The sequence below is a fragment of the Pipistrellus kuhlii genome, unplaced genomic scaffold (assembly GCF_014108245.1).
Source record: "Pipistrellus kuhlii isolate mPipKuh1 unplaced genomic scaffold, mPipKuh1.p scaffold_m20_p_3, whole genome shotgun sequence".
NCBI classification, from domain to species: Eukaryota; Metazoa; Chordata; class Mammalia; order Chiroptera; family Vespertilionidae; genus Pipistrellus; species Pipistrellus kuhlii.
In genome coordinates this window covers 171,725,418-171,750,232 of record NW_023425529.1, presented here as the reverse complement: position 1 = coordinate 171,750,232, position 24,815 = coordinate 171,725,418, and the positions used below count along the sequence as shown (strand labels likewise).

The window sequence follows — 24,815 nt, the reverse complement described above, 5'->3', positions numbered from 1 at the left end:
AATAGAGACTATCAAAGCTAGAGGCAGAAATGCAGGACATTGTCTGTAGAGTTTACTCATTTCAATTCCTGAACTAGAAACGATTAACAAAGAATCTAATTAAACTTCTTTCTAAATAAAAACAAACAAAACCAAGAGATTGCTAGTGGCAAGGCAGTGTCTCTGTGGAGGAAATGAAAGCGACTTATTGACACGCTAGCTAAGCTTCATTTACGTTTCTTTTGTGTGGTGTTTGTGAATCTTTGTGCTGAGAAAACTTTATTGCAATTTAGGAACCAGTGGATTATCTCAGAATGTAAGAGACACAGCTCACTTTCACTTTCAAAACATGCTTTAATAAACATATTTTTATGTAAAATAAGGGAAACTATGAATTGTAAAGCTTGCTGTGATTTGTTTGTGTGTGATGTCTGAAACTAGACTCCTTTGGATCTTATGTTACAGTTTAATTTAGGAAAGCTGTCCAGATAAGCATCCTAAGCCGGTAGCTCTGACAGGTCACCGAACGAGATTGCTTTAGATGAGCAGCGATGGAGCATAGATCTTCTCACTGTGAACCCTCTGTTTAATTTGACTCTGGTCACTTCCCACCTCTTGAAAAAATTCATGACCCTGGGAATCCTAAGATAAGACACTTGTCTTCCTTTGTCTGTCCTTTGGGGTAGAAATAAAATGATAAGGATTCACTGTTAGGTGGTCTGTGGACCGACCTGCATAAAAATCCAAAGAGCTACACAAGCTTTAAAAAGCCTCAGGAAGTCAAACTTGGGCCCTGCTTACTACGAAGAGGTGCAAGGGTGGTTATTTAAAACTGTAGTATACAGAGCAGAGAGCAGTTTAACTGATCTGGGAGCGCTCAGAGAGCCAAGCAGCCTCCTTCAATCCGGGCATGTGCCTTTTAGGTATCATTTGGTTTAGTAAGTTAGCTGGGAATAAAAAAGAAAATGCAGAAAACTATGGAATGGGAAAGTTGGCCTGACTAAGTAACAAAGAGACGGGTTTTACAGGGCCTGGAAGGACAGGTTTCTTTAATGGTTATTTCTGCTGACATTTTTCATTCTTCACAGAAGGAAAAAGTTTTAAATAGCTCCGTGAAAAAACAGATCATAGAGCTAATAAACTTGGTAGCTGATTCAGGGGTTTTGTTCATTTATGTGCAATGCTTCAAAGTTTTTATGTAGCTGTGGTTATTTAAAAGTAATAATAGCCAGGTGCTGACTTACCTTATCTGGGTATTTTATTCAGTTCACAACATCTAAATAAAATTCTTCTTTCAAATGAAAAAAGAGAACTTTAGTGACATCAATTAATTAAATAAGTTCAATTCAACTTGAACAAAAAAATAATGGGTATGCAGACAGATAGATACTAACACATCAAGGTCACACTAATGTGTTAAATTTACTTAAGCAATAGCACATCACAAGGGAAAAACCCCATTGCAATAAGAAAATAAATAATTATAATATCAAGTTTTTAGTATCTAGATATTTCTCCATTTCTCTGTTTGAGTGACAGATTGGCAGTGAAAATGGCAGGTATATATAACAAATTAAAAAACACTCTGGTTTTTTGACAGCAGAAAAGACCAGTTTTATATACTTTTATGTCAAATGAAATTTGCAACGTTATTAGTTAGGTCAAACTGTAATGGATTCATTTTAATTCTGGGTATTGTTGACCTTAAATGAAGCTTACGGAACATCTTTATGTCCATGAATGAGATGTTCTGATAATTGGGGGCAGCTATGGTGACAGCATTAATTGGACAGGCCTGTTGAACACTCACCTGAAATCTGCTGACAGCTGCTCTGTGATTTATCCAGCAGCCATTGTCATGGACTGTTGCCTTTATTCCTTGAAAGAACAATGTTTAATCTGTTAAGACCCTCTGGTCGCTGTACCCCTCGACCCTCAGCGGAGGTTATCGCATTTCAGTGAACAGAGGAGTGAGATATGGTGCAGTTCATCCTTGTGCCATTTGGCAGATGACAGACCACCGCACAGTTCAAAAACATTTTTTTTTTCTAATACCGACTTCAGGTATTCCGTCTTGTTTTATTTCCCCATAAATCATCAAAGTAGCTTAGGAAATTCAGTAATTTTCATTCCTACTTTCTCTCCCAGCCTGTTTTTTGCACTTGAAATATGTATAGAAATGATCTGTTATGTCGTGTACCCATGTTTTATCAGAAAAACATCCTTCTCTATTTGATATATAAATAGATTAAATCTTACATCTGAACTATAAATATGTCCAACATGGCAAAAAATTTAGCTCACTGCTTCACAGTAAAAACAGGAGCTCTTGCCCAGCCAGTGTGGCTTGGTGGTTGAGCATCAACCCCTGAACCAGGAGGTCAGGGTTTGAGTTCTGGTCAGAGCACAAGCACTGGTTGCAGGGCTCAATCCCCAGTAGAGGACATGCAGATGACAGCCTCTCAATGATTCTCTCTCATTGCTGTTTCTGTTTCGTCATCTGCAAATTGGGAATAATGATAGTAAGCCATATCCCTGGAATTATTAAAAAAAACACACAAAAAACTTGAGTGCATGAACATAAAATTCTTCGAACAGTCTCTGGCATAAAGTAGGTCCTCAACAAGTGTTAGCTATTATTATTCTAAAGGAGTTTATTGTTGAATGTGCTGAGGAAGAGACCTCATTGTAACATTATCTCCCAGAGACCTTGTGAACACTATTATAATAGTTTTATAATTTTATCTTTAGTGGTCAATTTATGAAATAGTGGGCAAGGAACACCAGAACTGTGTAGAAGATGAGGATTGTTAATTTCAACAAACATAATATCAACTTTCAGGCTGAAAATTTCTCTTACTTAATAAATCCGCACCATGTTCCCTTGCAGAACTTCACAGCATTGTAAATCTCTCACAGACTTATGTGGAGGAGTGATCTGGTTTTATATAGCTCATTATAAGAAACAACAAAATGACCACAGTGGCTATGAAATGGAATAATCTTTCCTGGATTTTAGTCTACTGTCCTCCCTGTCTTGTCTCCACCTTCACCTCACGCTGCCCAGAGGCACTCACTGTTGAGAGAAGTCCCAGGGTAAATCCTGGCCTAAAACTTGTTAACCTTGTGACCTCGAACAAGTTCTGTGTAACCCTCCTCACCCATAAAATGAAAGTAATAATTATCTACTTTACATGAAATACATATAAGAACTGTAACAGGGAAAATGGAATTTGACCCAGACTGTACATTTTTTTTATATGTGTTGCCCATAAATGAAAGAGTACATGTAATAGTTAAGGGAAAAGATTTAGACCAATCAGTGAAAACTATCAACTTTGATTGGAAAGCAGAGCAGATTATGTGTGTGAGCCTCTTGCCAAAATGGAAGAACAGCCTGGCCTCTGTGGGGAAACTGAGATAAAGTGCACTAAATCAGATAGGAAGGAAACGATTACAATGGCTGGAGGCTGAGCTAAGTGGGGTTCAAGTAGAAAACACTCTAAGAGGTAAAGATAGATTAGAGGAATATAGGGAACATAAAAATTTTAAAGCAAAGACAGTACTATTTACCTGACAATTTCCAGTTAGATTTGCATCTCCATACCATCAGATGGAAGAATGTATGAGTCCTAACCCAATGGCATGCATAAAAACAAACAATAGTGTCCCAGGGCCCTTCTATCTCAAATAAAGAAAAGTCTTTGAGAAGATAAGTGTGGCCTCTGGAGTAATTTTTGGACTTAGGTCTCTTCTATCGAATAATTTTGACATTTGGATATTTGAATATAGTGACAATCAAAATGGACACACCCACCAGTACCACCAATTGCTCTTATCCCTCCTTTGATTTGGATTAAGTACTCTTTGTGCACATGTGCTTTTTCACTGCAGCATGTTGGGTATGGTGTATATGTAGGGAGAATGTGATTAGGCATTTTCTATGGGTGGCCTTAGAATAAGCATAGTTTTAAGCACAGTTGTTAACAGGGCTGCCTGTGGCCCATTCCCTCAAGCAGAGCAGTTAAAAGAATCTTACTATTTTAGTCAACTTGTAGCAGATCCTTTGAGAAGTGGAATTTTGAGCATGTCCAAGTGTAAAAATCCCCACCAATGGAAACTGAGATGTTTGGGGAAATCAAATAAACACTACGATAAGCTAGTTTTGGCTAGAGAGGCACAAACATTGTGCATATTAGAAGTAAAATGCTGAAATATTACTTCCCATTTTATTGTTTTCTGTTTTATAATGTCATGTTCCATGTATATTTCTGATGATTATCCAGTTTGCCCCTAAAGGGATTGGTTAGCAGTATGCACTAATGTTAATACACATCCTAGGGAGTTGGGCATGGAACTACTAAAATGATATATCTGGAGTCCAGCTTTCTTAACCATACTCTGAAGCATAGTCCCAGTGTTTTTACTGGTTGGGCTCAGTTTGCTGCCAATGATATGGAGCTTGGGAATGTTTTATAATACCCTAAATTTTATAGTAACGCATAGTAACTTTCTTTCAGATGAAGGCACCCACATGTTTTCCCTCACTCCCCAGATGTCCTTGCTGAACACACAGGGACAAATAGCAGTCCCATCCTCACTCCTGGGGACTCTAGGTAACCAGGGTGAGGAATGGTCTGAGTACTCAGCAGGAGCATGGGGCTGTTTGAGCACCATGTCACCACGTGGCAACATAAGAGGACCTTGTTGGATGGTTGTGAGTGTAGCATAGGACCACTCACTGCATCAGCAGTAGTGGTTTTAAAGTTAGATGTATTCTCAAATAACATTGCCACTGGGCTTTCTGCCTTTTACATAGCTATATTTACAGAATTTAATCTGATAAGATAAATTTTCCCTTTTATAGTCATATTGTGAGTACAGCTTAGAAGAGAAGACAGATGGCAAAACATAAACTTTATCCATACTATGCGCGACCATAATCTTCTCAATAAGATAGAGCAGTGAGGGAGGAATAGGATCAGCGAAGGAATTTTAGAGACTTTGCTCAGTAATTTATTTACCTCTAACAGGGCTATAAAAAAGGGACATCTTTCTGCCTAGACGACTGATGAATGATATCCGTGTGGCTTTCATTAACTAACATAATTGTCAGTCACCAATTTTCCCCGGGAGAGCTGCACGTGTGTGATGTCAGGCTTTTAAAAGGCTTTATGCCAGGAAGACTTTACTGGGATCACAGCTGAAAGCTCACTGTTATTTGATAATATTTTGCAGGTTTCCTGTTTAATTTGTTCAGCGTGTTGAGGTTCTTCAGATTAGCTGCTCAGTCAAGCACAGAGAGTAATGATATGAGCTAACTTTGCATTGTCAGGTCCTTTAAAGATCAGAAACCATGACTTATCTTGTGTCACATGCTATCAGCCTATCTCGGCAGCATACACATGTGGAAATTTGTTTCCTGCTCTTAACATTACAGTACAATATATTTGAATATATTTCAAAAGCAAGTGCACTGTGGGTGATTAAAACAGGAGGATTCAGGGGTCCTCAAACTTTTTAAAGTGGGGGCCAGATCACGGTCCCTCAGAGAGCTGGAGGGATGGACTATATGAACTACTAATTCCTACTGTAACACCTCGGCTGCACTCACTGCCCAAAAAACCTGGCGGGCTGGATCAGACTCCTCTGCGGGCCGCATGTGGCCCGCGGGCCGTAGTTTGAAGACGCCTGTACGATGAATGGTTCTTTTTACAAATGTATTTCACTTCTATGACAAATATTTAGATATTTACCCATTAAATTATTGGAATAAATGAAGATATTGCCTTACATTTTTGTGTGGTCAGATTATAAAATAAATATATTTTTTGCATTACTGCCATGATCTTTTTTTTTCTATAGTTTTTATTATTTTTAATGTTGTTTTTTTAAAAAATTTATTTTAGAGAGAGAAAGGAAAAGAGAGAAAGAAACATCGATAAGAGAATCACTGATCAGCTGCCTCCTGCACCGTCCCTACTGAGGATCCATCTAGCAACCTGGGCATGTGCCCTGACTAGGAATGGAACTGGTGACCTCTTGGTGCATGGGAGAACATTCAACCAACTGAGCCACACCAGCCAGGGCTCTCCCATGATTTTTTTATATGTTGTGTGACATCCTATATAAAGAAGGCTAACATGCAAATCAACAAAATCATGGAACAACTGGTCATTATGATGTGCACTGACTACCAGGAGGCAGATGCTCAATGCAGGAGCTGCCCCCTGGTGGTCAGTGTGCTCCCACAGGGGGAATGCCACTCAGCCAGAAGCAGGGTTCACAGCTGGCAAGTGCAGTAGCAGTTGGACATCCCCCAAGGGCTCCCGGACTGTGAGAGGGCACAGGCTGTGCTGAGGGATGCCCCTCTCCTCTGCTCCAGGTGCACAGATTTCGTGCACCAGGCCTCTAGTATCAAATAAGAAAGATAGGAGTGCAAAAACAGACTTAAGTCTACCTAGTACTATCGATATATCAACTTGCATTGAGTTAGAATCAGAAGAGTATGTTTGTCATCTTTTAGAGCCTGTAAGACACAGCTTATAAAAAGAAGCGTCCATAGAGCATGTGGCATTGCTCTTAGAGTGTTTGAGTTTCTATTTTAAAAGGCTGTCATTCTTTGCACTTTACTGTCTGCCTCTGTTGATGCATTTCTAAGAGTGAGGATACGTTCATATTGTTGTCAAGCAAATTTGAAATAGATTTAGACAAAGAGTGCATATAACTTGCTATTGCATTACATTATTTCAGGGTGTGGAGCTACTGCCTCTTCAGAAACACAGAGAAAGCAACATTTTGAATTGTGGTAGACCAAATCCAATGAAATAATGCAAGAGATTCTCAGAACACTTACTGCATTTGAGCATTAACTTTGCATTGTGTTTGCTTCCAACCATTTATTCTTAGATGACAATTGAAAGGCAAGTAACAATTCAGAAGTTCTAAAATCCAAGTACTCAGTTAAAAAAAAAATAATTCCCAAGTTTTAATAACTACCATGGCCTTCTAAAGTTATATCTGAGTATTAGAAAGTACTTGGGAGAGTAAACATTTTTAAAAATATATTTTATTGATTTTTTACAAAGAGGAAGGGAGAGGGATAGAGAATTAGAAACATTGAAGGAAGAGAAACATCGATCAGCTGCCTCCTGCACATCTCCTACTGGGGATGTGCCTGCAACCAAGGTACATATTCTTGACCGGAATCAAACCTGGGACCCTACAGTCCACAGGCTGATGCTCTATCCACTGAGCCAAACTGGTTAGGGCGAGTAAAAAAAAATTTATGAAAGAAATGAGATTTTTCCATGTGAGTAAACTTTATATATGGGAAACACATATACTTTTAAAATCTATTCTATTAACATTTAGTAATTTTATATTCTAATGAAAGAAAATACACTGTATTAAAAATTGTCTCATTATGGATAGATGAAAAGAAAACCATACAAACCATATATGCTTAGTAATGGCTTGAATTTTTGCCAATAATTTTTGACATATTTAGGGGTATTCCATCAGGGTGGTTATGAGAGAAAACAGAACAATGCATGTTATTGCCAAGTCTCTAGCATCCTTGAATTTGGGCTCAACCAGGAATGTGTAAGTAGCCTTGTGTGATGTGTCTCTAGAAGGTTCCACTGACAGCAGATTGCCCACAGTCTAAGCATGGGGCTATGTGGCTCTGTTGGTGGTGCACAGATTTGTGTCTACATTTATGCTGTGGAAGATCTTGAGTTAGCTCCTTAAAATAACTGTTCTCTGAAAAGCTGATGTCCTTGGTAGTACAATAGATGATTTCCCCTGAAGGACATGGCAGGGGCATTGTTACAAGTGGAATTCCAGGGATTCAAGGTCAGAGGAGCTGGGAGCTTCTGCATTTTGACAGACTTGAAACTAAGAGCAAGAGAGAAGAACCTGGCTAATCAGTAGAGGTATACCAGTACCTGAACCCCAAACATCAATAAATGGTTATAAATTAAGGTCAGCTTAAAGAGTGGGTATTTTAGCAAAGAAGATACCTGCCTCATTACATCATAGGCCCTCTCTTAAGGACAAAGCATGTACTGGTCTTTGCACATGAACTCAAAAGGAAAGAAAGGTTAGACATTGACCTGCTAGATGAGTGATTATTGTCCTCCCATCAAAGGACCTAGTAAGATTGGATTACCAAAGTTATGTTTATGAGGTTGAACCTGCTATGATTTCAGTGCCATACCACTCACAGATTTCAAATGGAGACATACTTTTAAGAGCTACATTTGTAAATTATACAGAATATTTCAAAAATCTTCTTCATGATTGAAGACTTAATCAATATTTTAAAAGTACTTAATGTAAACCTGAGCCTTTTATTCAATGGCAGAAAGACCAGATGTAAAAGGCAGGGAAATAAAAAGAGAAGTCAAGACTTCCCCCTACCCCTTTTTCCCCCTTTCTCTTTGTATTTGCTTATTTTCTGGATCACTTTGAAATTTAGTTGTATACATCATGACATTTCACTCCTAAATACTTTGGCAGATACAGCCTAAAAACAGGATATTCTGCTGTATACCCACATTGCAGTAATCACACTTGAGAAATTTAATTTTGATACAATACCTTTAATTCAGAATCTCCCAATAATCCCAATAATATCTTTTATAATTTCTTTTTTATCCATAAAGCAAGGTCCAATCCGTAGCTACACCTTGCATTTATCTGTTATGCCTCTTGAATCTCCTTTAATCTAGAGGTAATTTTATAGTCTTCTTTTGTCATTTATGACATTGAAATTTTTGAAGTCTAGACCAGTTTTTTTGTAGACTATCCCTCAATTTGAATTTGTCCTATTGTTTCCTCATGATTTAAATCATGTTTCTTCATAAGGAAGTAAATAAATAAATAAATAAATAAATAAAGACGGGGGTGGGGGGGGGTGTAAAAAAGGAAGGAAAAAGTGGTGCAAATGGCATGAACATTACTTATTCAAACTAAAGAAACCAGCCTCATTGATTTGTGTTCAACTATATTGATAAGCACATGGATGGAATAGGACAGGGAATAAACCTTGAGAGTGTTGGTTCTAGTTTTTTAAAATAATTAAACTAGTTCTTTTACTCTATACACAAAATAATTAGGTGATTTTTTTCTTTTCTTAGCATATGTAAGCTATTTCTTTGGTGTCATTTAGTTTCCTCAAATTTGTTTCTTTAGAACACTTCACCAGACTTACAAAACTGAAAATGACCTTTAAGAGTTTATAGGAATGTACAGACATGATTAGAGATTGATGAGAATTTACTTTTCTTAAATCCTCTAAAACAAAGATGCGTGAACCACATATTGCAAGGAGAACTTCTATGAAATCTACTCAGAAAGTAAATCTTGTTTTTAAGCTGCCAGACAAAAGTGTCAGGTATCAAAGGCCTAGGAAGAGCTAAATTTTTAAACTTGCCACTGTGTCTCTACATGGAGTTGCTGCTTCTCCATCTCGTCTCCCAGCCTCTGATTTAATACGAGGGTACATGCCACTGTAGAAGCTTTGCTGAGAAATTACAGCGTTCAAATGATTTCCCCTATAATTTATTGAAACCTTCATATGCTCATTCCTGACATTTTTTTAAAATTTAACTTTGTAAGGGCAGAGTTGTAGAAAAACAAACATACCTTGAGTAGGAACTATACTCCATTTCCTGTTCGTGTCTGAGGTGGCTCTGATTGCTGTCCTTGGAGTCTTGAGTGAATATAATAAGTACCCAGTGAATATAATTGTGCACTGGATTAGGGAGTTACAGTTTTATTAGTCTGTGTTTTTGTTTTTTTTTTTTCTTTCTTTTTTTCTTTCTGGGTCTTGCTTTTAATTTTTTGAACTCGAGCAGAAGGGGATTTGTGTTGGCTTTTCTAAGACTCAGTGGAAACAGAGTTGTTGAGCTCTCAATGTGTGTAATGTTGCAAAGTGAAGTTATGTGTAGAGAGGAAGATCCATTCCTTACTCTTTTATTTTTAAACTGTTTTATTATGGAAAAGTTGGAGTGCAGTATAGAATCTTCTAACAAACCACCATGTGTCCCTATTGCCTCACTTCTACAATAATCAACTTGGGATATTTGTTTCATTTTTATGCCTATCCATTCCCTACCATATCTGAGATTGAAACAAGTCTCAGGTATTACAACATTTTGTTCATAAATATTTCAGTTCAGAAGAGAAACTCTGTTAAGCAGTCTTCTTTAAAATAAGAATGCTATAAAGACGTTCAGTGTAAAGTGTTCTACAAGTTAATGCCCATTTTGAGTACTCCCAGTCTCTGTTGAGATTTAGAACTAAATCCAGTCAAAATGACAATTTGGTGTGAGTATGGTGGTCATCTGGAATGGTTATACATTGTTTGATGGGACAGCGACTATAGGTCCAGTTAAAGAGTGATGTCACCAAAGAATTTCTGTCTTGAGGAAAGGAGCATTGTGAAGATCTGTGAGTTGTTTGTTCTTTGGGCCTCCTGAGACAATAGGATAATCTATCTCTGCCTCTCCAGAAAGTTGCAGCCATGGAAAAGTTAGTCACTTACCTGTCTCTGACACTAAACTTCCCTATTTAAAAAAATGGATGTGATGCCTATTGTACCTGTTCACAGAACTGGGATGAAGATATGTTGTGATCTGGGATGCAAACATACCCAGTTATATAGTCCTTCCCGTTTTGGTCCTTTGAAATGACCACTGTTCAGGATTTTTAATAGTATCAGAGAATTAACTATATAGAACATTTTAAAAAATTTATAATCTAAATTGTCTTTTTCTCCCCTGAGTATATTTTATTTGGGCATATTAATAAAACCTTTAGGAATGGGGCTGGGATCAGGCTCACCCCAAACTGAAATTTCTCTTTGAACGATTACGGGTGATCAAAACTCTTTTTCTTTCTCTTTTCAGCTTTGCCTCTACGACTGAAAGAGATGAAAAGCCAGGAGTCGGTGGCAGGCTCCAAGCTAGTGCTTCGGTGTGAGACCAGTTCTGAATATTCTCCTCTCAAATTCAAGTGGTTCAAGAATGGGAATGAATTAAACCGAAAGAACAAACCACAAAACATCAAGATACAAAAAAGGCCAGGGTAAGTTAATACATGTAACAGCAGAGGCAATATTTAGCAATAGAATGACTTAAGATATAAAAATTACTTATAGCCTAGCTTGGCCAGGTGGCACCGTTGTTGGAGCATTGTCCTGTACACCGAAAGATGCAGGCAGGTTCAATCATAAGTTTGTATTATCTAGTTCAGTCTTCTACAATGCATGGGAAATACATTCATAATGGGTTGAAACACTTTGGTTGAGGAGTTTTTAGATTGTTACATACACACTGATTTACCAATAGTGATCTTTTAGAAAATTACTAGTTATATTGAGCTAAGTTCTACTTTATCCTAAGACAGAGTTTAATTAGGAAGATGAGATATTAATAGGCATTGGGAAGATTGGGGGGACCCTGAGAACTTCAGGAGTAGCTGTAGGTGGGTTGATTTGACTCTGCTGAAGAGGGAGACTCTACCTGAGTGGGTGAGGTGGGATGGGTGGTTACAGAGAAGAGAGGAATCACAGTCATAGCAGGCCCTGTTATCACCCCAGGCCAATTGGAGCAGCCAGCCAGTGTGTAGGACATTTTGACCTTTCTTGGACAAGTTGCTGTGTGTGTCATACCCTGGGCTAGATGCGGGGTACGCAGAGGTGAATAAGACATGCTCTCTGTTCTAAAGAGGTTTAGCCTAGATGGGAGAGAAAAGGAAACAGCTCCAATACTCAGTTTTAAATGGTCCCGTAGTGATAACTGTGAGATGTTGTAGGAAGAGGCTAACACAGATGGGGAGGGGGCCCAGTCAGGGACAGTGGTGGCTTCCTAGAAAGTAGGAGAGGAGGAAGGGAGGGAGAGGGGGTTTATCCAGGCTGCAGGAACAGAACAAAGCATCTGCGGACTGCAAGTACCATTATGAGGATGCTTGGAGAGAAGAAATAAGTGAGCTGGGTAGATAAGGTGAAAATAACATACAAAATAAAGTGAGTTGCTTAGAATAAATACAGTTTTGAAAGAGTACTGTGTGTGTGTGTGTGTGTGTGTGTGTGTGTGTGTGTTTTCTTTAAAGAGGCAATTTGTTACATGGCTTGGATGGCATATAAAAGTATCATTAGTATTCACAAAAGCTTGCTCCTATTGGCTCCACAGGTCCAGACAGCTAAGAGCACTGTCTACATATTAATAAAACCCCATTAGACCAGATGGGCCAATATTCAGAAATGGCTTCTTTTAAACAATAGCCTTGATGGAAGGATTTAAATGGGGGGGAGGGGCGCAGAGAGGACATTTTATTAAAGTTATGTAACTGTAAATTACTCTAGGAAAAACATGTAGCATATTTGATCTAAAAATAAGACACTTTGTGTAAAGCAGGCAGCTACTTGATAAGTCTTGATAAGTGATTAGCTTATCTGGTTTCAGAACTGGGTATTTGGTAATTTCTGAAGTTGTATCTTTAAAAAAAATTTTTGTGTCACCTTTTGTTAGGTTTAAAGAATCAAACTGAATCTAAGTGTAATTAGCATTTATAAAATGTTCTGATATTTCAGGTTGTCTTATAAATATGAGGATGAATAATGTTATTATTATACTCATTTAAAATTAAGATCCTGGCCTGGCCAGTATAGCTTGGTGTTTGAGCATTGACCCATGAACCAAGAAGTCACTGGTTCAATTTTCGATAAGGGCATATGCCCAGGTTGCAGTCTTGATCCCCAGTAGGGGTGTGCAGGAGGCAGCCAATCGATGATGTTTCTCTTATGACTGTTTCTATCTCTCAATCCCTCTCCTTTCCTCTCTTAAAATAAAATAAATTAAAAAACAACATATTTTATTTTGTAAAATAAAATAAAGATCCTGAGAATAAAATAAGTTATTTCTTCATGTATATCTCAGGTTAATGAATGGTAAAACTTGGGTTTGAAGTTTGTCTGACTCCCTGTCCCACATCTTTTCACAAATACTTGTGATTTTGCTACCTATGGTGAAGTCACAACACAGGGCTGGGAACAAGATTAAGCATAGAATGAAGTCTTTGATAAAAACATTCATATTTTTTAGTTGCATATACATATGTATAATTTCTCATTACCATGCTATCTAAAACATTAATGGTTTGCAGTGGTGACTTGGTTACTTGACTTAAACTTTATCTTACTTACACTTGATTTTAGCAAAAAGGCCAAGAGGCAATGAGGTATATCTTTAGATCCGTGATCAACAAGCAGAGGTGAATTTTAGTGTGAGGTTTAGGTTTTCTCTGGGATTCTCTTTATTTACGTAAAACATTGACTCTTTTCCAGGCCTTAGTCTAAGGTTTCTTTGTCACATTTTATAATCTAGATTGACCATAGCAGCCAGGATTTCTTTTTTAATCCCTTAGTGTTATGAAAAGCTTTTGAGACAGTATGCAATTTCTATTATTTTGTAAAGTCTTATCTCCCTTCTGCTCCTGCTAATAAACTACATTCCTACATGTTCTTTCTATGATTTTGAATTCACGTTTGAGCCTTTGTTTGTTTTATTTGGCCAACCAATGTGTGGGACCAATTAAAAGAAATGGAAACTGCTCCAGTGTATGTGTCTGCTGATTCCTTTGTTCTTGTTTCCTTTGCCTGGTGAATGACTTTGATGAAGAAAACTGGCTAAAGAGCCTGATGTGTGGCAGATTCACGTCTGGGGCTGTCAGATTGGCCTCATTTCAGCACTGGTTCTATATCAGCCTTATTAAATGCTGACTTCCTATTGCTTGTGCATGGCACACCCTTTGGGATGCCCCTAATTTTTTCTCAGTTCTTTATTTCTGTTCTTGCATCTTTTAATTTTGTTTAAAATTGGCTGTACTTATTTGGTCAAATTTTTTTAAAAAATTTTAAATTATTTTTTCTGTTAATTGTTGCATTTTTTCCCCTCTAAAGTAGAAAAAGTTAATGCATATTCCTTTCTCTTTTCTTTTTTTTCTTTATTTTTTCATAATTATTATTATTATTATTATTATTATTATTATTTGTTTGTTAATCCTCACCTCAGGATATTTTTCCATTGATATTTAGGGAAGGTAAATGAGAGAGGGAAAGACAGAGACAAACATGTGAGAGAAATACATTATGCCTCTTGCACGAGCCCCAACCAGGGCCCAGCTAAGGAGGAGCTTGCAACCAAGGTCCATGCCCTTGATTAGAATTGAACCCAAGATACTTTAATCTGCAGGCTGACACTCTGTCCACTGAGCAAAACCAGCTAGGGCCATATACCCTTCTCTTTTTAGCTTAGCTGCTTTGGGAGGTCACTATAACTTTATATGTAAGAAAATCTCAAATTTCTTCCATATACTATTAAAATGGGAACACCAAGTGCCTATGTTCTATGGTTTATGTGAGGCATTAGGTGTATTGCTTGGTTCTGTACAGTATAATATTGTAATTGCCTATGAAGTCTTTTTCATCTTCTCATTATTGGCAGTTCCACAGTATCTGAAGCTGTGTTGACACATGCATGCATACATACATACACACACACACAGCTCATATGTGGTTCCTTAGAGATCAGAAGAATGGAATTATATCAACTGTTCCCTATAACATTGAAGTTGTCTGGACATGTCAACAATAGTGAAAGAACTGCTAAGTAAGAACAATGAGAGTTGCTGTTAGAACTGTGTATCCATCTTGTTGGTGAGCACTTATTGAAGGTACATAGTTTGCATTTTGATATGAAAAGAGAAAAAAATTAATATTTAAAACTTTCATTTATAGCCGAAACCGGTTTGGCCTCAGTGGATAGAGTGTAGGTCTGTGGACTGAAAGGTCCCAGGTTTGATTCTGGTCAAGGGCATGTACATTGGTTGCAGGTAGTGGGTGTGTAGGAGGCAGTTGGGCGATGATTCTCTTTCATGGATGTATCTAGCTATCTATCTCTCTCCCTTCCTCTCTGTGAAAAATCAATAATATATATATATATATATATATATATATATATATATATATATTTAAAAACACTTTCACTTATAAATCAGTTTGTATTCATTTATTTTTGCATTGTGTTCTTTTTTCTGATTTCAAAAGTAATGTATGCTTATTATAAAAATTAAATATTGCAGGAATGTAGAGTGTGATTATAACAACAGCTAACATTTATCAGTAGCTTATTTAAAGCATTGTTTAAACTTTTAAAAAATAAATTAACTCTTTTAATAGTTTGAGAAAATGAAAATCCACCAAAACATCAACCCCTCCCAGATTCTCAGACAACTTATCAATTAAAGAGCCAAAAGTTAATTTTATTATTAGGAGGGAATTTCAGTAATTATTTTTTCAGTTAACATCCTCCTTTGTGTTGTAATTTGCTTAGAGTAAAGCAAAACCATTGTTTCCATACTTATCAAAGCCCCAAATTATTGCAGTATATAATTTTCAATAAAAATTTTGTCTATTTCTATTCTCTTGCCACAGTACTTCCCATTCCTATTCTAGGACACAAAGATTGAAGAATCTCAGTTTAAATATATGATCAGCATTCAAGAGGCCGTACTAATTAGCACCTCAATCAATGATTTACCCATTATTTCCCTAAGAATATTGTTTCTGCTGGATTCCAGAAAGTATTGCCAACAACCATGAGCTGAATACTTTCTCTCTTTAACATATTTTTAAATATGAAGCGCTAATATAAGCTTTCATTTTAAAACAGGATTTCTTTTTAAAAAAATAGTTGAAACCACTGATCTAATTTAATCTTTCTCTGCATAGAGACATTCTTGTTAAGAAGATACTTGACAGGTGGTTATCCAGACTTCATTCTTTCCAAAGAAGGAAAGCTAACTCTTTCACTAGATACCCTACTCATGTTTTTAGACTATCACTTAAAGTATGCCTTATTTTTCCTATAAGACGTAGTTTTCTTTCAAGAGCTTCTCCCAATAATTTTCTTTTTTAGATGACAACCATGAAATACATTAACATAGCTACCCATACCTTGTTCATAACTAACTGCATGTCAGTGGGACCTCTGTTTCTTTAACAGAATCTTCTATGTGCCTTATTCTGTTCTAATCACCCTCTTCTAAAGTCCTCTAGTTATTTATATTTTTCATCAAATGCCACTTCAAAACAGAATTCAGTATTCTAGATGAGATCCAGCCTGTGAGCAATGGATTAAGACTTTTATCTAATTTGACTTATTCTGTTTTCGACCAAACATTGAATAAATTAATTTTTAAATTTTTAAAATTTTAAGTTGTTTAAAATGTAGTAATGTTAAATGCATGACTAATTGAAATCACTTTTTCTGAATATATTGTTGTCAATACACGTCTCTTGCAGCCTGTATTTCTGCTACTGCTTTTTGAACCTGAATGTATTTGTTATGCTTAGCATGATTAAATTGAATCTTGGTTTTGGCCCATTGATGTTCAGTGCTAGAATTCCCAAGGGTATTCTCTATTGAAAGGATCCTTAGCCACATATTATGCCTGCCTTAGAAATTCTCTGTACATATTGGCATAAAAACAATTAAAAGGCACTGTTGTAAAGAAATCTATTTAACTTTGTTTAATGCAACATTTATCTGAGCACAGAACAATTTTTTTTCCCCTATCCTCTCTTTTTTAAGGAAAACATTTATTTGTTATTACTTGGAATAGTATTCCAGAAAACACTGCCCACGTCTATTGGGAGAATTTTGATTTTAAGAATTAACTTTAAAATTAACTTTAAGATTATAAATTTCATTACCATGTTTCTTACCGTTTGATTCAGTTCAGTAGTTAAAATAATAATGACAGGGTCAAGAACGAATTCTTTACGTACCATAAAGGACTCTCCTTAGATTTAAATAAATAGGAAAGAAGAGTTGATCTTGGAATTATCATAATCTTGGGGTGTTTTACATTCTTGGATGGTTGTTTTAATAATCTGATTTCAGAGTTTGGTGGCTTAAAAATTAATATCATTGTAGAAATTCTTTTTTTCTTCTGTGTTGAAAACCAGGATTTTATTCCCCATCCTTCATAACTTATCTGTCAATTATTGTTAGTGATTCCATGGTCATAAATAAAAACTCTTTCAGTTAAGCATGTGATTTTGGGCTGGACAAGCTTATTGTAATATTGATTCCATTGTTTCTCATTATTCTTCATAGATGTCTCTCATGAAGTAAAATTGTCATGTACAAATAGCTGATAACTCATTTAAAAAGCACTAGATTTGAATATCTCAAAACAGGCTTAAATGTCATCAGAACTTGACAGGAGACTAAATATCTTATTTTTGTTGTATTTTGGTTATTTTAAAAGCTGTCACATTTTATTATTAAATCTTAATATCTACTTTCCAGGATGCTTGCCATCCAATTGATCTATTTTGGCTTATCAGGATATACTAGTGCTTCAGGGAAAGTTTTCAATAAATAACATTTCTGATTAATATGTGAATGTCCCTGTATAAATGGCCTTTGGGTCTTCTTCTCATTACATAGATAAACAAGCTTGTTATTATATTAGGTTCACTATCAACTATGTATTGTAGACCATTATTTTCAGGAAATATTAGCAAACTAGAGGTCCAGTGCATGAAATTTTCGTGCACAGGTAGGGTCCCTAGGCCTGGCTGGGGATCAGGGTCAATCAGGTTCCCTGCTTCCCTGCCTCCCCTCCTCCCTGCCTCCTCCTTCCCTCAACACCTGTGCTCCACGACCAGGTGGTTACCCCCCACCTCCCTGCCTCCCTTCCTTCTCCTTTCCTCACTTCCTCAGCGCCCCACCAGCACTGCTGGTCCCCGCTATGTTCCACACTGCCCCCTGGTGGTCAGTGCAAGTCATAGTGAGCGATCGAACTCCTATTCTCCCAGTCGAATCCAGAGGGGACACTGCCATATTAGCCTTTTATAAATATATAGATAAGCCATGTGAGTGACAAAAATTCCATGGTCAAATAAGTTTGAGAGAAACTTACAATACAACGCCCCCTTGTGAAGTCAGAATATATTAACATATTAAAGAATTTGAGAAACCATGTAAGATTTTTTTTAAAAGAAAGCCCATTTTTGTTTAACCTATCTTCCAAACTTATTTGAACATAGTGCACTTTGTTTTGTTTTTTACAGTTAATCTGCTGACAGTGTTCTGAGTTATAGCTCATGAAGCTCATTTTTCAATCCACATGTTGGTTTGACTATGGCTGCCCTTGATCTGGAGGACCCCTGACTATTTCTGCCCTTTTAATAGTGCATCCTTCTTTCCTACAGCTAGCAAGAGAAACATGATGTCTTGCAGAGAGCTTAAGTGGGAACATTCAAATATTTTCTTCATTTACTCACACATGTATCTAATAATGTTTGAGGATGCACCAAGGACAAAGCAGTGACACCGAGAAGTTTAAATTATGGGCTCCCTTTAAAGTGTGTGTTGCTAACATGAGAGATAAGACATCCTGAGGGCACCATGAGGATCATGAGAGAGGTACTCAGAGCTGTCAGAATGTACAATAGATCAAGGAGAGAGCAGCTCATGCTACATGACCATAGAAGTCTTGATGAAGGAATTGGCACTTAAGATGGCTCTTCCATGCTCATGTCAGCTAATAGGTGGGTGATTAGAATTAAGAAGACAGGACCCATGTAAGAGCACAAGATGGAAGATCATAAGGCTTACATGTGGAACTGGATGGGTTGGCTCAGTTTGATAGAATGGAAGAGAATAGTAGGAATTAAATTTGGAATAATGACTCTAATTTAATAATATTATGTGACAAAAAGACCAGAAAATTCACTGAAAACTAGGAAGGTGTAATTTACAGGAGGTTTGCATAAAATCCTGAATTGCCATCTTTGTTTCCTGCCTTCTTTTTCTCCCTATTGTCATCCAGGTACTCTGTATCAGGCTTGAATGTACAAGGATGCTTGTAAAAGGCTTTGTATTGTAACAGTCACCTCATCTTATTAAAATATAGTTATAGAAAATAATAAAATAAGCGGTTTTAGTCAATGCTGAGCCAATCTCAGTATATCTGAGTTTTTAAATAACAGAGACTGCTGAAATTATAGGCTATGTGCAACAGTAAAACATAGACAAATGCAATCAAAATGCTGCCTGTGTTCGAAAAGAATGCTGAACATTGATTTAATGTGCAGAGTTTAATAAAAGTGTGTGCTATTGTTGCATGAATATTTATTTTGACATTAAGCGCTGTTTGTGTGGTACTGTGCTCCTAGCAATGAGCCTTAAAGGAAGACAAATTCCCTTTCTTTTGGAAGTGATAAATCCTTTTCATTCAAAATTAACATAATTCCTGATGTTACTCTACTGAAGAAAGAAGTGCAGAGCATTTTAATCTATTCAAGCCTTAAATGTCTGCTCTTATCAGATTTGTAAGAAACGGAACACTTATTTTTTATTTTATTTTATTTTTTTACTGTCCTAAACCATAGTGGCTGGTGACATTTAGAAATACAGAGGAAAGAAAATTTACCAATTAGGTTGAGAAAAAAATCTGAGGCGTAATGGTGGTGGTAGAGGAATAAAGAGGAAAATTCTTGATTTGAGTGATAAAATTAAGGCTATATCAGTGGTATAACTTAAATGCTAAGTGTTTCACTTTTACTTTTGGTAAATAACATATATCTGTGTATAGTAAGCTTTGTTTTAATATGATGTATATAGAATGGGGAGTTTGAGAACTCTGAAACTTCAGAGATGCATATATTTTGATGATCACTGTATTTCTGTGAAATATATTTACACTACTTTGGTTCTGATCTTACAGGAAGTCAGAACTTCGCATTAACAGAGCATCACTGGCTGATTCTGGGGAATACATGTGCCGAGTGACCAGCAAGTTGGGAAATGACAGTGCCTCTGCCAATATCACCATCGTGGAGTCAAATGGTAAGAGATACCCTACTACATTCTGTTTCTGAATCTGTATAAGAGGTAATGACGTTGTGTGGTAAGCTCTGTAATAAATTGGTGTGTTAAAATCTCATTATGGACAAATATAAGAAAACATATATTGATATTTTAAATATATGGTAAGCTCTCTGAGATTCCCTGAGGTGATAAAAACCTGAAATATGCATAGATTTTTAAAAATAATTGGATAAGCTCATGAATGGCAGAGACAGGACTGGTTGTAAAAGAAAGAAGTTCTTCCCCTTAAATTAGTCATGGAGGGCAGTCAAGCCTTTGGCTTTATCAACAATAGAATATCTATGTACACATGTGCATTTATTACAGAACATATATGTGTATACAGAATTTATGTGTATTATATGTATTTACATATATGCATATTATATATAAGTAGATGTATATTGTGTATACATAATCTTGTTTCATTCTTGGCAACCTTAGCAACCTTTTAGGTGTATTTTTAATACATCTGGCTGTAGGTCATTGAAAGTGAGGCCATTCAGTATTTTTGTTGATGTTTGTCTGTATGTTTGTTTTAGGCCTATTCTGAAATTAAGAGTCGAGGCAAAGCGTTTCTTACTGTGTACAAACTTTAGCTTCTATTTTCCTGAGAACAGCGCCCAGAGATATTTGTTAAACAAATGAGTGACTTGTTACCACCCACAATTTCTCTGAAATATTCGAGGGCAGTAAAAGACCCGTAGCTGGTGGCTCTCTGTTCCCAACACCCCAGTACTCCATTAATTGGAGTCATCTATAGAAGCTGAGGGCATGCTGGCAGTGAGCATTTAAATATCTTGAAATAATAAAATGCTACTTCGAAACCTTTGGAGCTTTCTTTTCTTTCTGAATCTCGCGCTTCACTACTGCCTTCACAAGCCTGCTGTCTGTGCTAAAACCAAGCCTAGATGCCCTGCTTCTCGGTAATAGATGACAAAGAGTGTTCAAGGCAAAGTCCCAATCTCTTAAAGTGAGAATGTAAAAATGCTGGTCCAGCAGGAAAGAGTAACTTTCCCCAACTTTCAGAGTCAACATCACGGGAGACTGATGGATGTAGTTTGCGTCAGTTGACTTAATGGAATAGATAGAAAGGAGTGAGATAAAAACATGGAAGGGTTGGAAAAATCTAGGTTAATTCTTAGGACTTCCCAATAAATTGCTCCATTGCAGTGTAATAATGATAGTCATTTTAAATATCTCCATCCACGGAGAGCAAAGGATGACAGTAAACGGTACTAGTTTCTAATACTATTTTTAGGAGCTGTATTTATAATTTTTAAAATGTGAAAGCCATTTAAAATCTATATGGGTAAATATAATATTATTTTATTTTTTAGTCAGCATGGTTAATCAATAGATTTTTGCTTGTATTTTTTCATGCCACATGGAGTCTTATAAGATGCTACTGAAACACAAATTCATAATTTCAGTGGCTTATCTTTTTCTTCTTATCATACCATGTTTAGTAGCTTAATGTGTCTCCTCATGGTAAATGCTATTGAATTATGATTTTGACTCTTGGAACAGATATATGTAGCTATGCATACCATAAAGTTCCAGGAAAATCAAATTAGAGTAAGTGTCATGGTCTCCCTGAGTGCTTACAGAAGTATTATATTGATTATTCCATGTTTTCTGTTTTACTGGATTAAGCAGTGAGTTATTTAACCCTATAGTTTTTTCCCAGAAAAAAGAAACACTATAGGGTTCCTTTTTAAATAAATTTGGAGATGCCAAAAGTTGGAAAATAAGCTTTTTACATTTTTCTCATAGAAGAAACATTATTTTTGCATATTCATTCAAGAATTGGTTTTGTTTTTGAATATATATCTATATATCTATATATCTATATCTATATCTATATCTATCTATCTATATATATATATCCAATTATATTGTAGAGAAATGGAAATAGGCATGTTTTTCATAATCTTTTTTTTTCACTTGACAAGAATAAAGAGAATTTCATGAAATATTGCAAGAAGGCCATTCTTCCACAACCAACTAAAATTCTTCAGGGAGAGGGTTCTTATTGGCTTATTTAAAGCATCTGAAGGAGAATGAAAAATCTCAATTACAGTATGAGGTGGTCTTGTGTGTGTGTGTGTGTGTGTGTGTGTGTGTGTGTGTGTGTTTCGAACATTAGAAGAATCCACACTTATCTAATCCTCTCACTGTATTTAAGAAGAAATGGAGACTTATCTCTTGAACAGACATATTCTGGGTCAGAAGATATTTAGTAGCAATGGGATTTGGCCCCAGATTCCTTTAATTCTTGGTCCAGTATAGCTCACTGTATACCTAACTGTGTTTGCCAGGGTTTAAGGTAGATTGTTTGGTTTATACAGAATAAAACTTGAAGGGATGGTGTGAGGCATAGGAGAAAGAGATTCCATGGGGAAGAAGTAGAGCTCATTACAACTAGGCCTCAAAGAGTTGGAATTGAACCCAAGGCATCTCTGTGAATTTAAACAAGGGGAGTCTGTGGCTCTTTTCGGTTTTTGGCTTTCATGTGCCTCAGAAATGTCTTGATTCTTCCCCTGTTTCCGGTGTCGATTTTCATCTCTCCTACTTTCAACTTTGCCTCTTCATGATTCCAAAACTCTGACCTGGTTATGATCCCACTGAGCCATCTTTTGCTTCATGGTCCCTTTTAAGGCATTCTGACAGTTTTAACTCTTCCTGTATGATTGTTGCCTTAGTTCCCCATAGCAAAAATTTGATTGGTGGGGCTTATTATAACAGACCACATGGAAAAGACCTAGAGAGCTTACAAATCATCAGCCTTCTCCTCCTATACCTACCAGGGACTCAGGCCAGGAGAGTAAAACTATAGAAACTAAAAAAATAACCCTGTCTCAGAGGTGATGGGTGGGGAATGCCCTCATCAGACTGCAGGGGCTTAGTTAGAGTGCAACTGAAAGGAAAATATGTAGCCATTCTGATCCTTCACCCTTTTCCACTGCTGTCTATGAATTTGCTATGCCCAGATCAAGGCTGGTTATCATTCAAGTCAGCTTGGGTCCTGAGCTCGGTGGGACTCAGAGGCACTAGCTGTGTTGTTTCATTCCTGTCTCCCTAGGAATATGGGCAGAGATTGCTGAGAAACACTCATTTAGGGAGGAAAAGAACATTCTATGGTGGTTATACACTGCCATATGGCTGTACCTTCTCTTCCTGATGTATCCTTACTTTTGACTCTGAGAGAGTGGGATTCTCAAGAATTTCTTTTTCTGTGGTGGTCCTAGAAAAAAAGGTTTGGAAATATGAATGTTATCAAAATATTATATTACATAGAACTCCTTTGAGATGTTATGTTTCTATAACATATCAGTAAATTGTTTATTTTGTATTGTCTTAGTCACCTCTCCATATTTCGAGTAAGTACACAACTGTGGTTTGATCATGTCTTTACAGGTAGCCTTGGTGAAAGATACTGGTATGTTGCTGGAACTCATTGTTCTAATTCCATCTATGCAAACAATTCCTTGTGATTTACTTAAGTTCTCACACAGGTGCCTTCTTTCAGCCAATATGTTTAGAAATACATTTTGGTATAATATTCCAGGAGGGATGACTTGAGTTAGGAGCAGACATGTAAGGGAGTGTGTTGTTATAAGAAATACTTTTCTTCCCAGAAATAAAATTTAAAAAATGTAGCAAGATGACCTTGTTATGTGACATTATGTTTAATCCCATTAAGACAGCTCAATAACTATTAGAATAAAATTAGCATATCATAAAAACCTTCTACTCTATATTCAGAACTTTCTGAAATGAAACTCATTGTTTAAATCCACTTAGAGAAGCAACTAAATGAAATGATTTGGGGAAAAAAAGCAACTAAAAAATTCCCCTTGAATCATTTCATGCTTGAGTGAAACAATGACCATATTTCTATTATTTTTGAGCATTTAGAAAATAGTATATGTAACCAATCAATTTATTAAGTTATATTTTAGAAATTTATATCTTTTCTTTTTTTCCAATGCTTTTTAATCCCTACCTTATATTGAGAGAAAAAAAAAAAAGAATTTGCATACAATAGACAGATCTAAACCTATGGGAGCAGCTAATTTCTTCTGAGAATAATACAAACCTAACAAAGTCCAGTTGAGCTTTCATATAAAAAAGAATATCATAGGGAGTCATTATTACATGATGGCTGCAAGGGGATTCCTCTTTTGAATTCAAACATGGCAGTTTAAAAAGCCATGTACACCATGTGTACTATGCTTACAAAGCTCATACACTGTATATTTATTTCATTTAGCTTATGTGTGTTTTTAATAAGAATCCTTAATTTAGCAATGAGTTCTTAGCTAAGAAGTTTCATGGAAACTCCTGGGTATCATTTTAGGGACAAGAATAATAGACTTAGCTATTATTTATTTGGTTTTCAAATTAATTAAATATTGCTGCCTCTTAAAAGATTAATACAGGAGATTACACAACTAATCAATCATATCTTCTAGTAGGTTTTCTTCTTTTTTAATCAGGAGAAAAATTATTTGAGTGAGATTCAAGATCCCATAGGGGAAATTGGCCTCATAGCAATAAAAAGATATTTCATCTGTGATGAGCATAAAAATATTACTTTTATAAAATTTGATTAATATATCAATTGGTCTTTTAAAAAATTGTCTTGTCTGAGTAAAGGGCTTAGCCTCACCTTTTCTCCTAAGGTGACAATGTTGTTGCAAATGTTATAGCATTGATGAACAACCTATAGTTATACTGAGAAGCATATAAAATATGTTTGATAATTTGTATAGTAGTCTCCATGTCTGATGTATTATTTAGGAGTCCCAAGAAGGCTAATATGAGTGGAATAGAGTTTTCTTTTGAATGCATAGAATCTATCCAATCTCCACTATTTAT

The 24,815-nt window shown here is 36.3% G+C and overlaps 1 protein-coding gene across 12 annotated transcripts in view; it reads left to right on the top strand.

Moving 5' to 3' along the window:
• Positions 1 to 24,815, top strand: part of NRG1 (neuregulin 1) — a 955,286-nt gene that overhangs the window by 784,651 nt on the left and 145,820 nt on the right. For all 12 annotated transcript variants that reach the window (XM_036458252.2, XM_045588892.1, XM_045588891.1 and 9 more), the window contains exons 2-3: positions 10,896 to 11,073; positions 19,789 to 19,910. In XM_036458252.2, the coding sequence (XP_036314145.1) occupies positions 10,896 to 11,073; positions 19,789 to 19,910 (300 nt within the window). The remainder of the gene's footprint in view (positions 1 to 10,895; positions 11,074 to 19,788; positions 19,911 to 24,815) is intronic.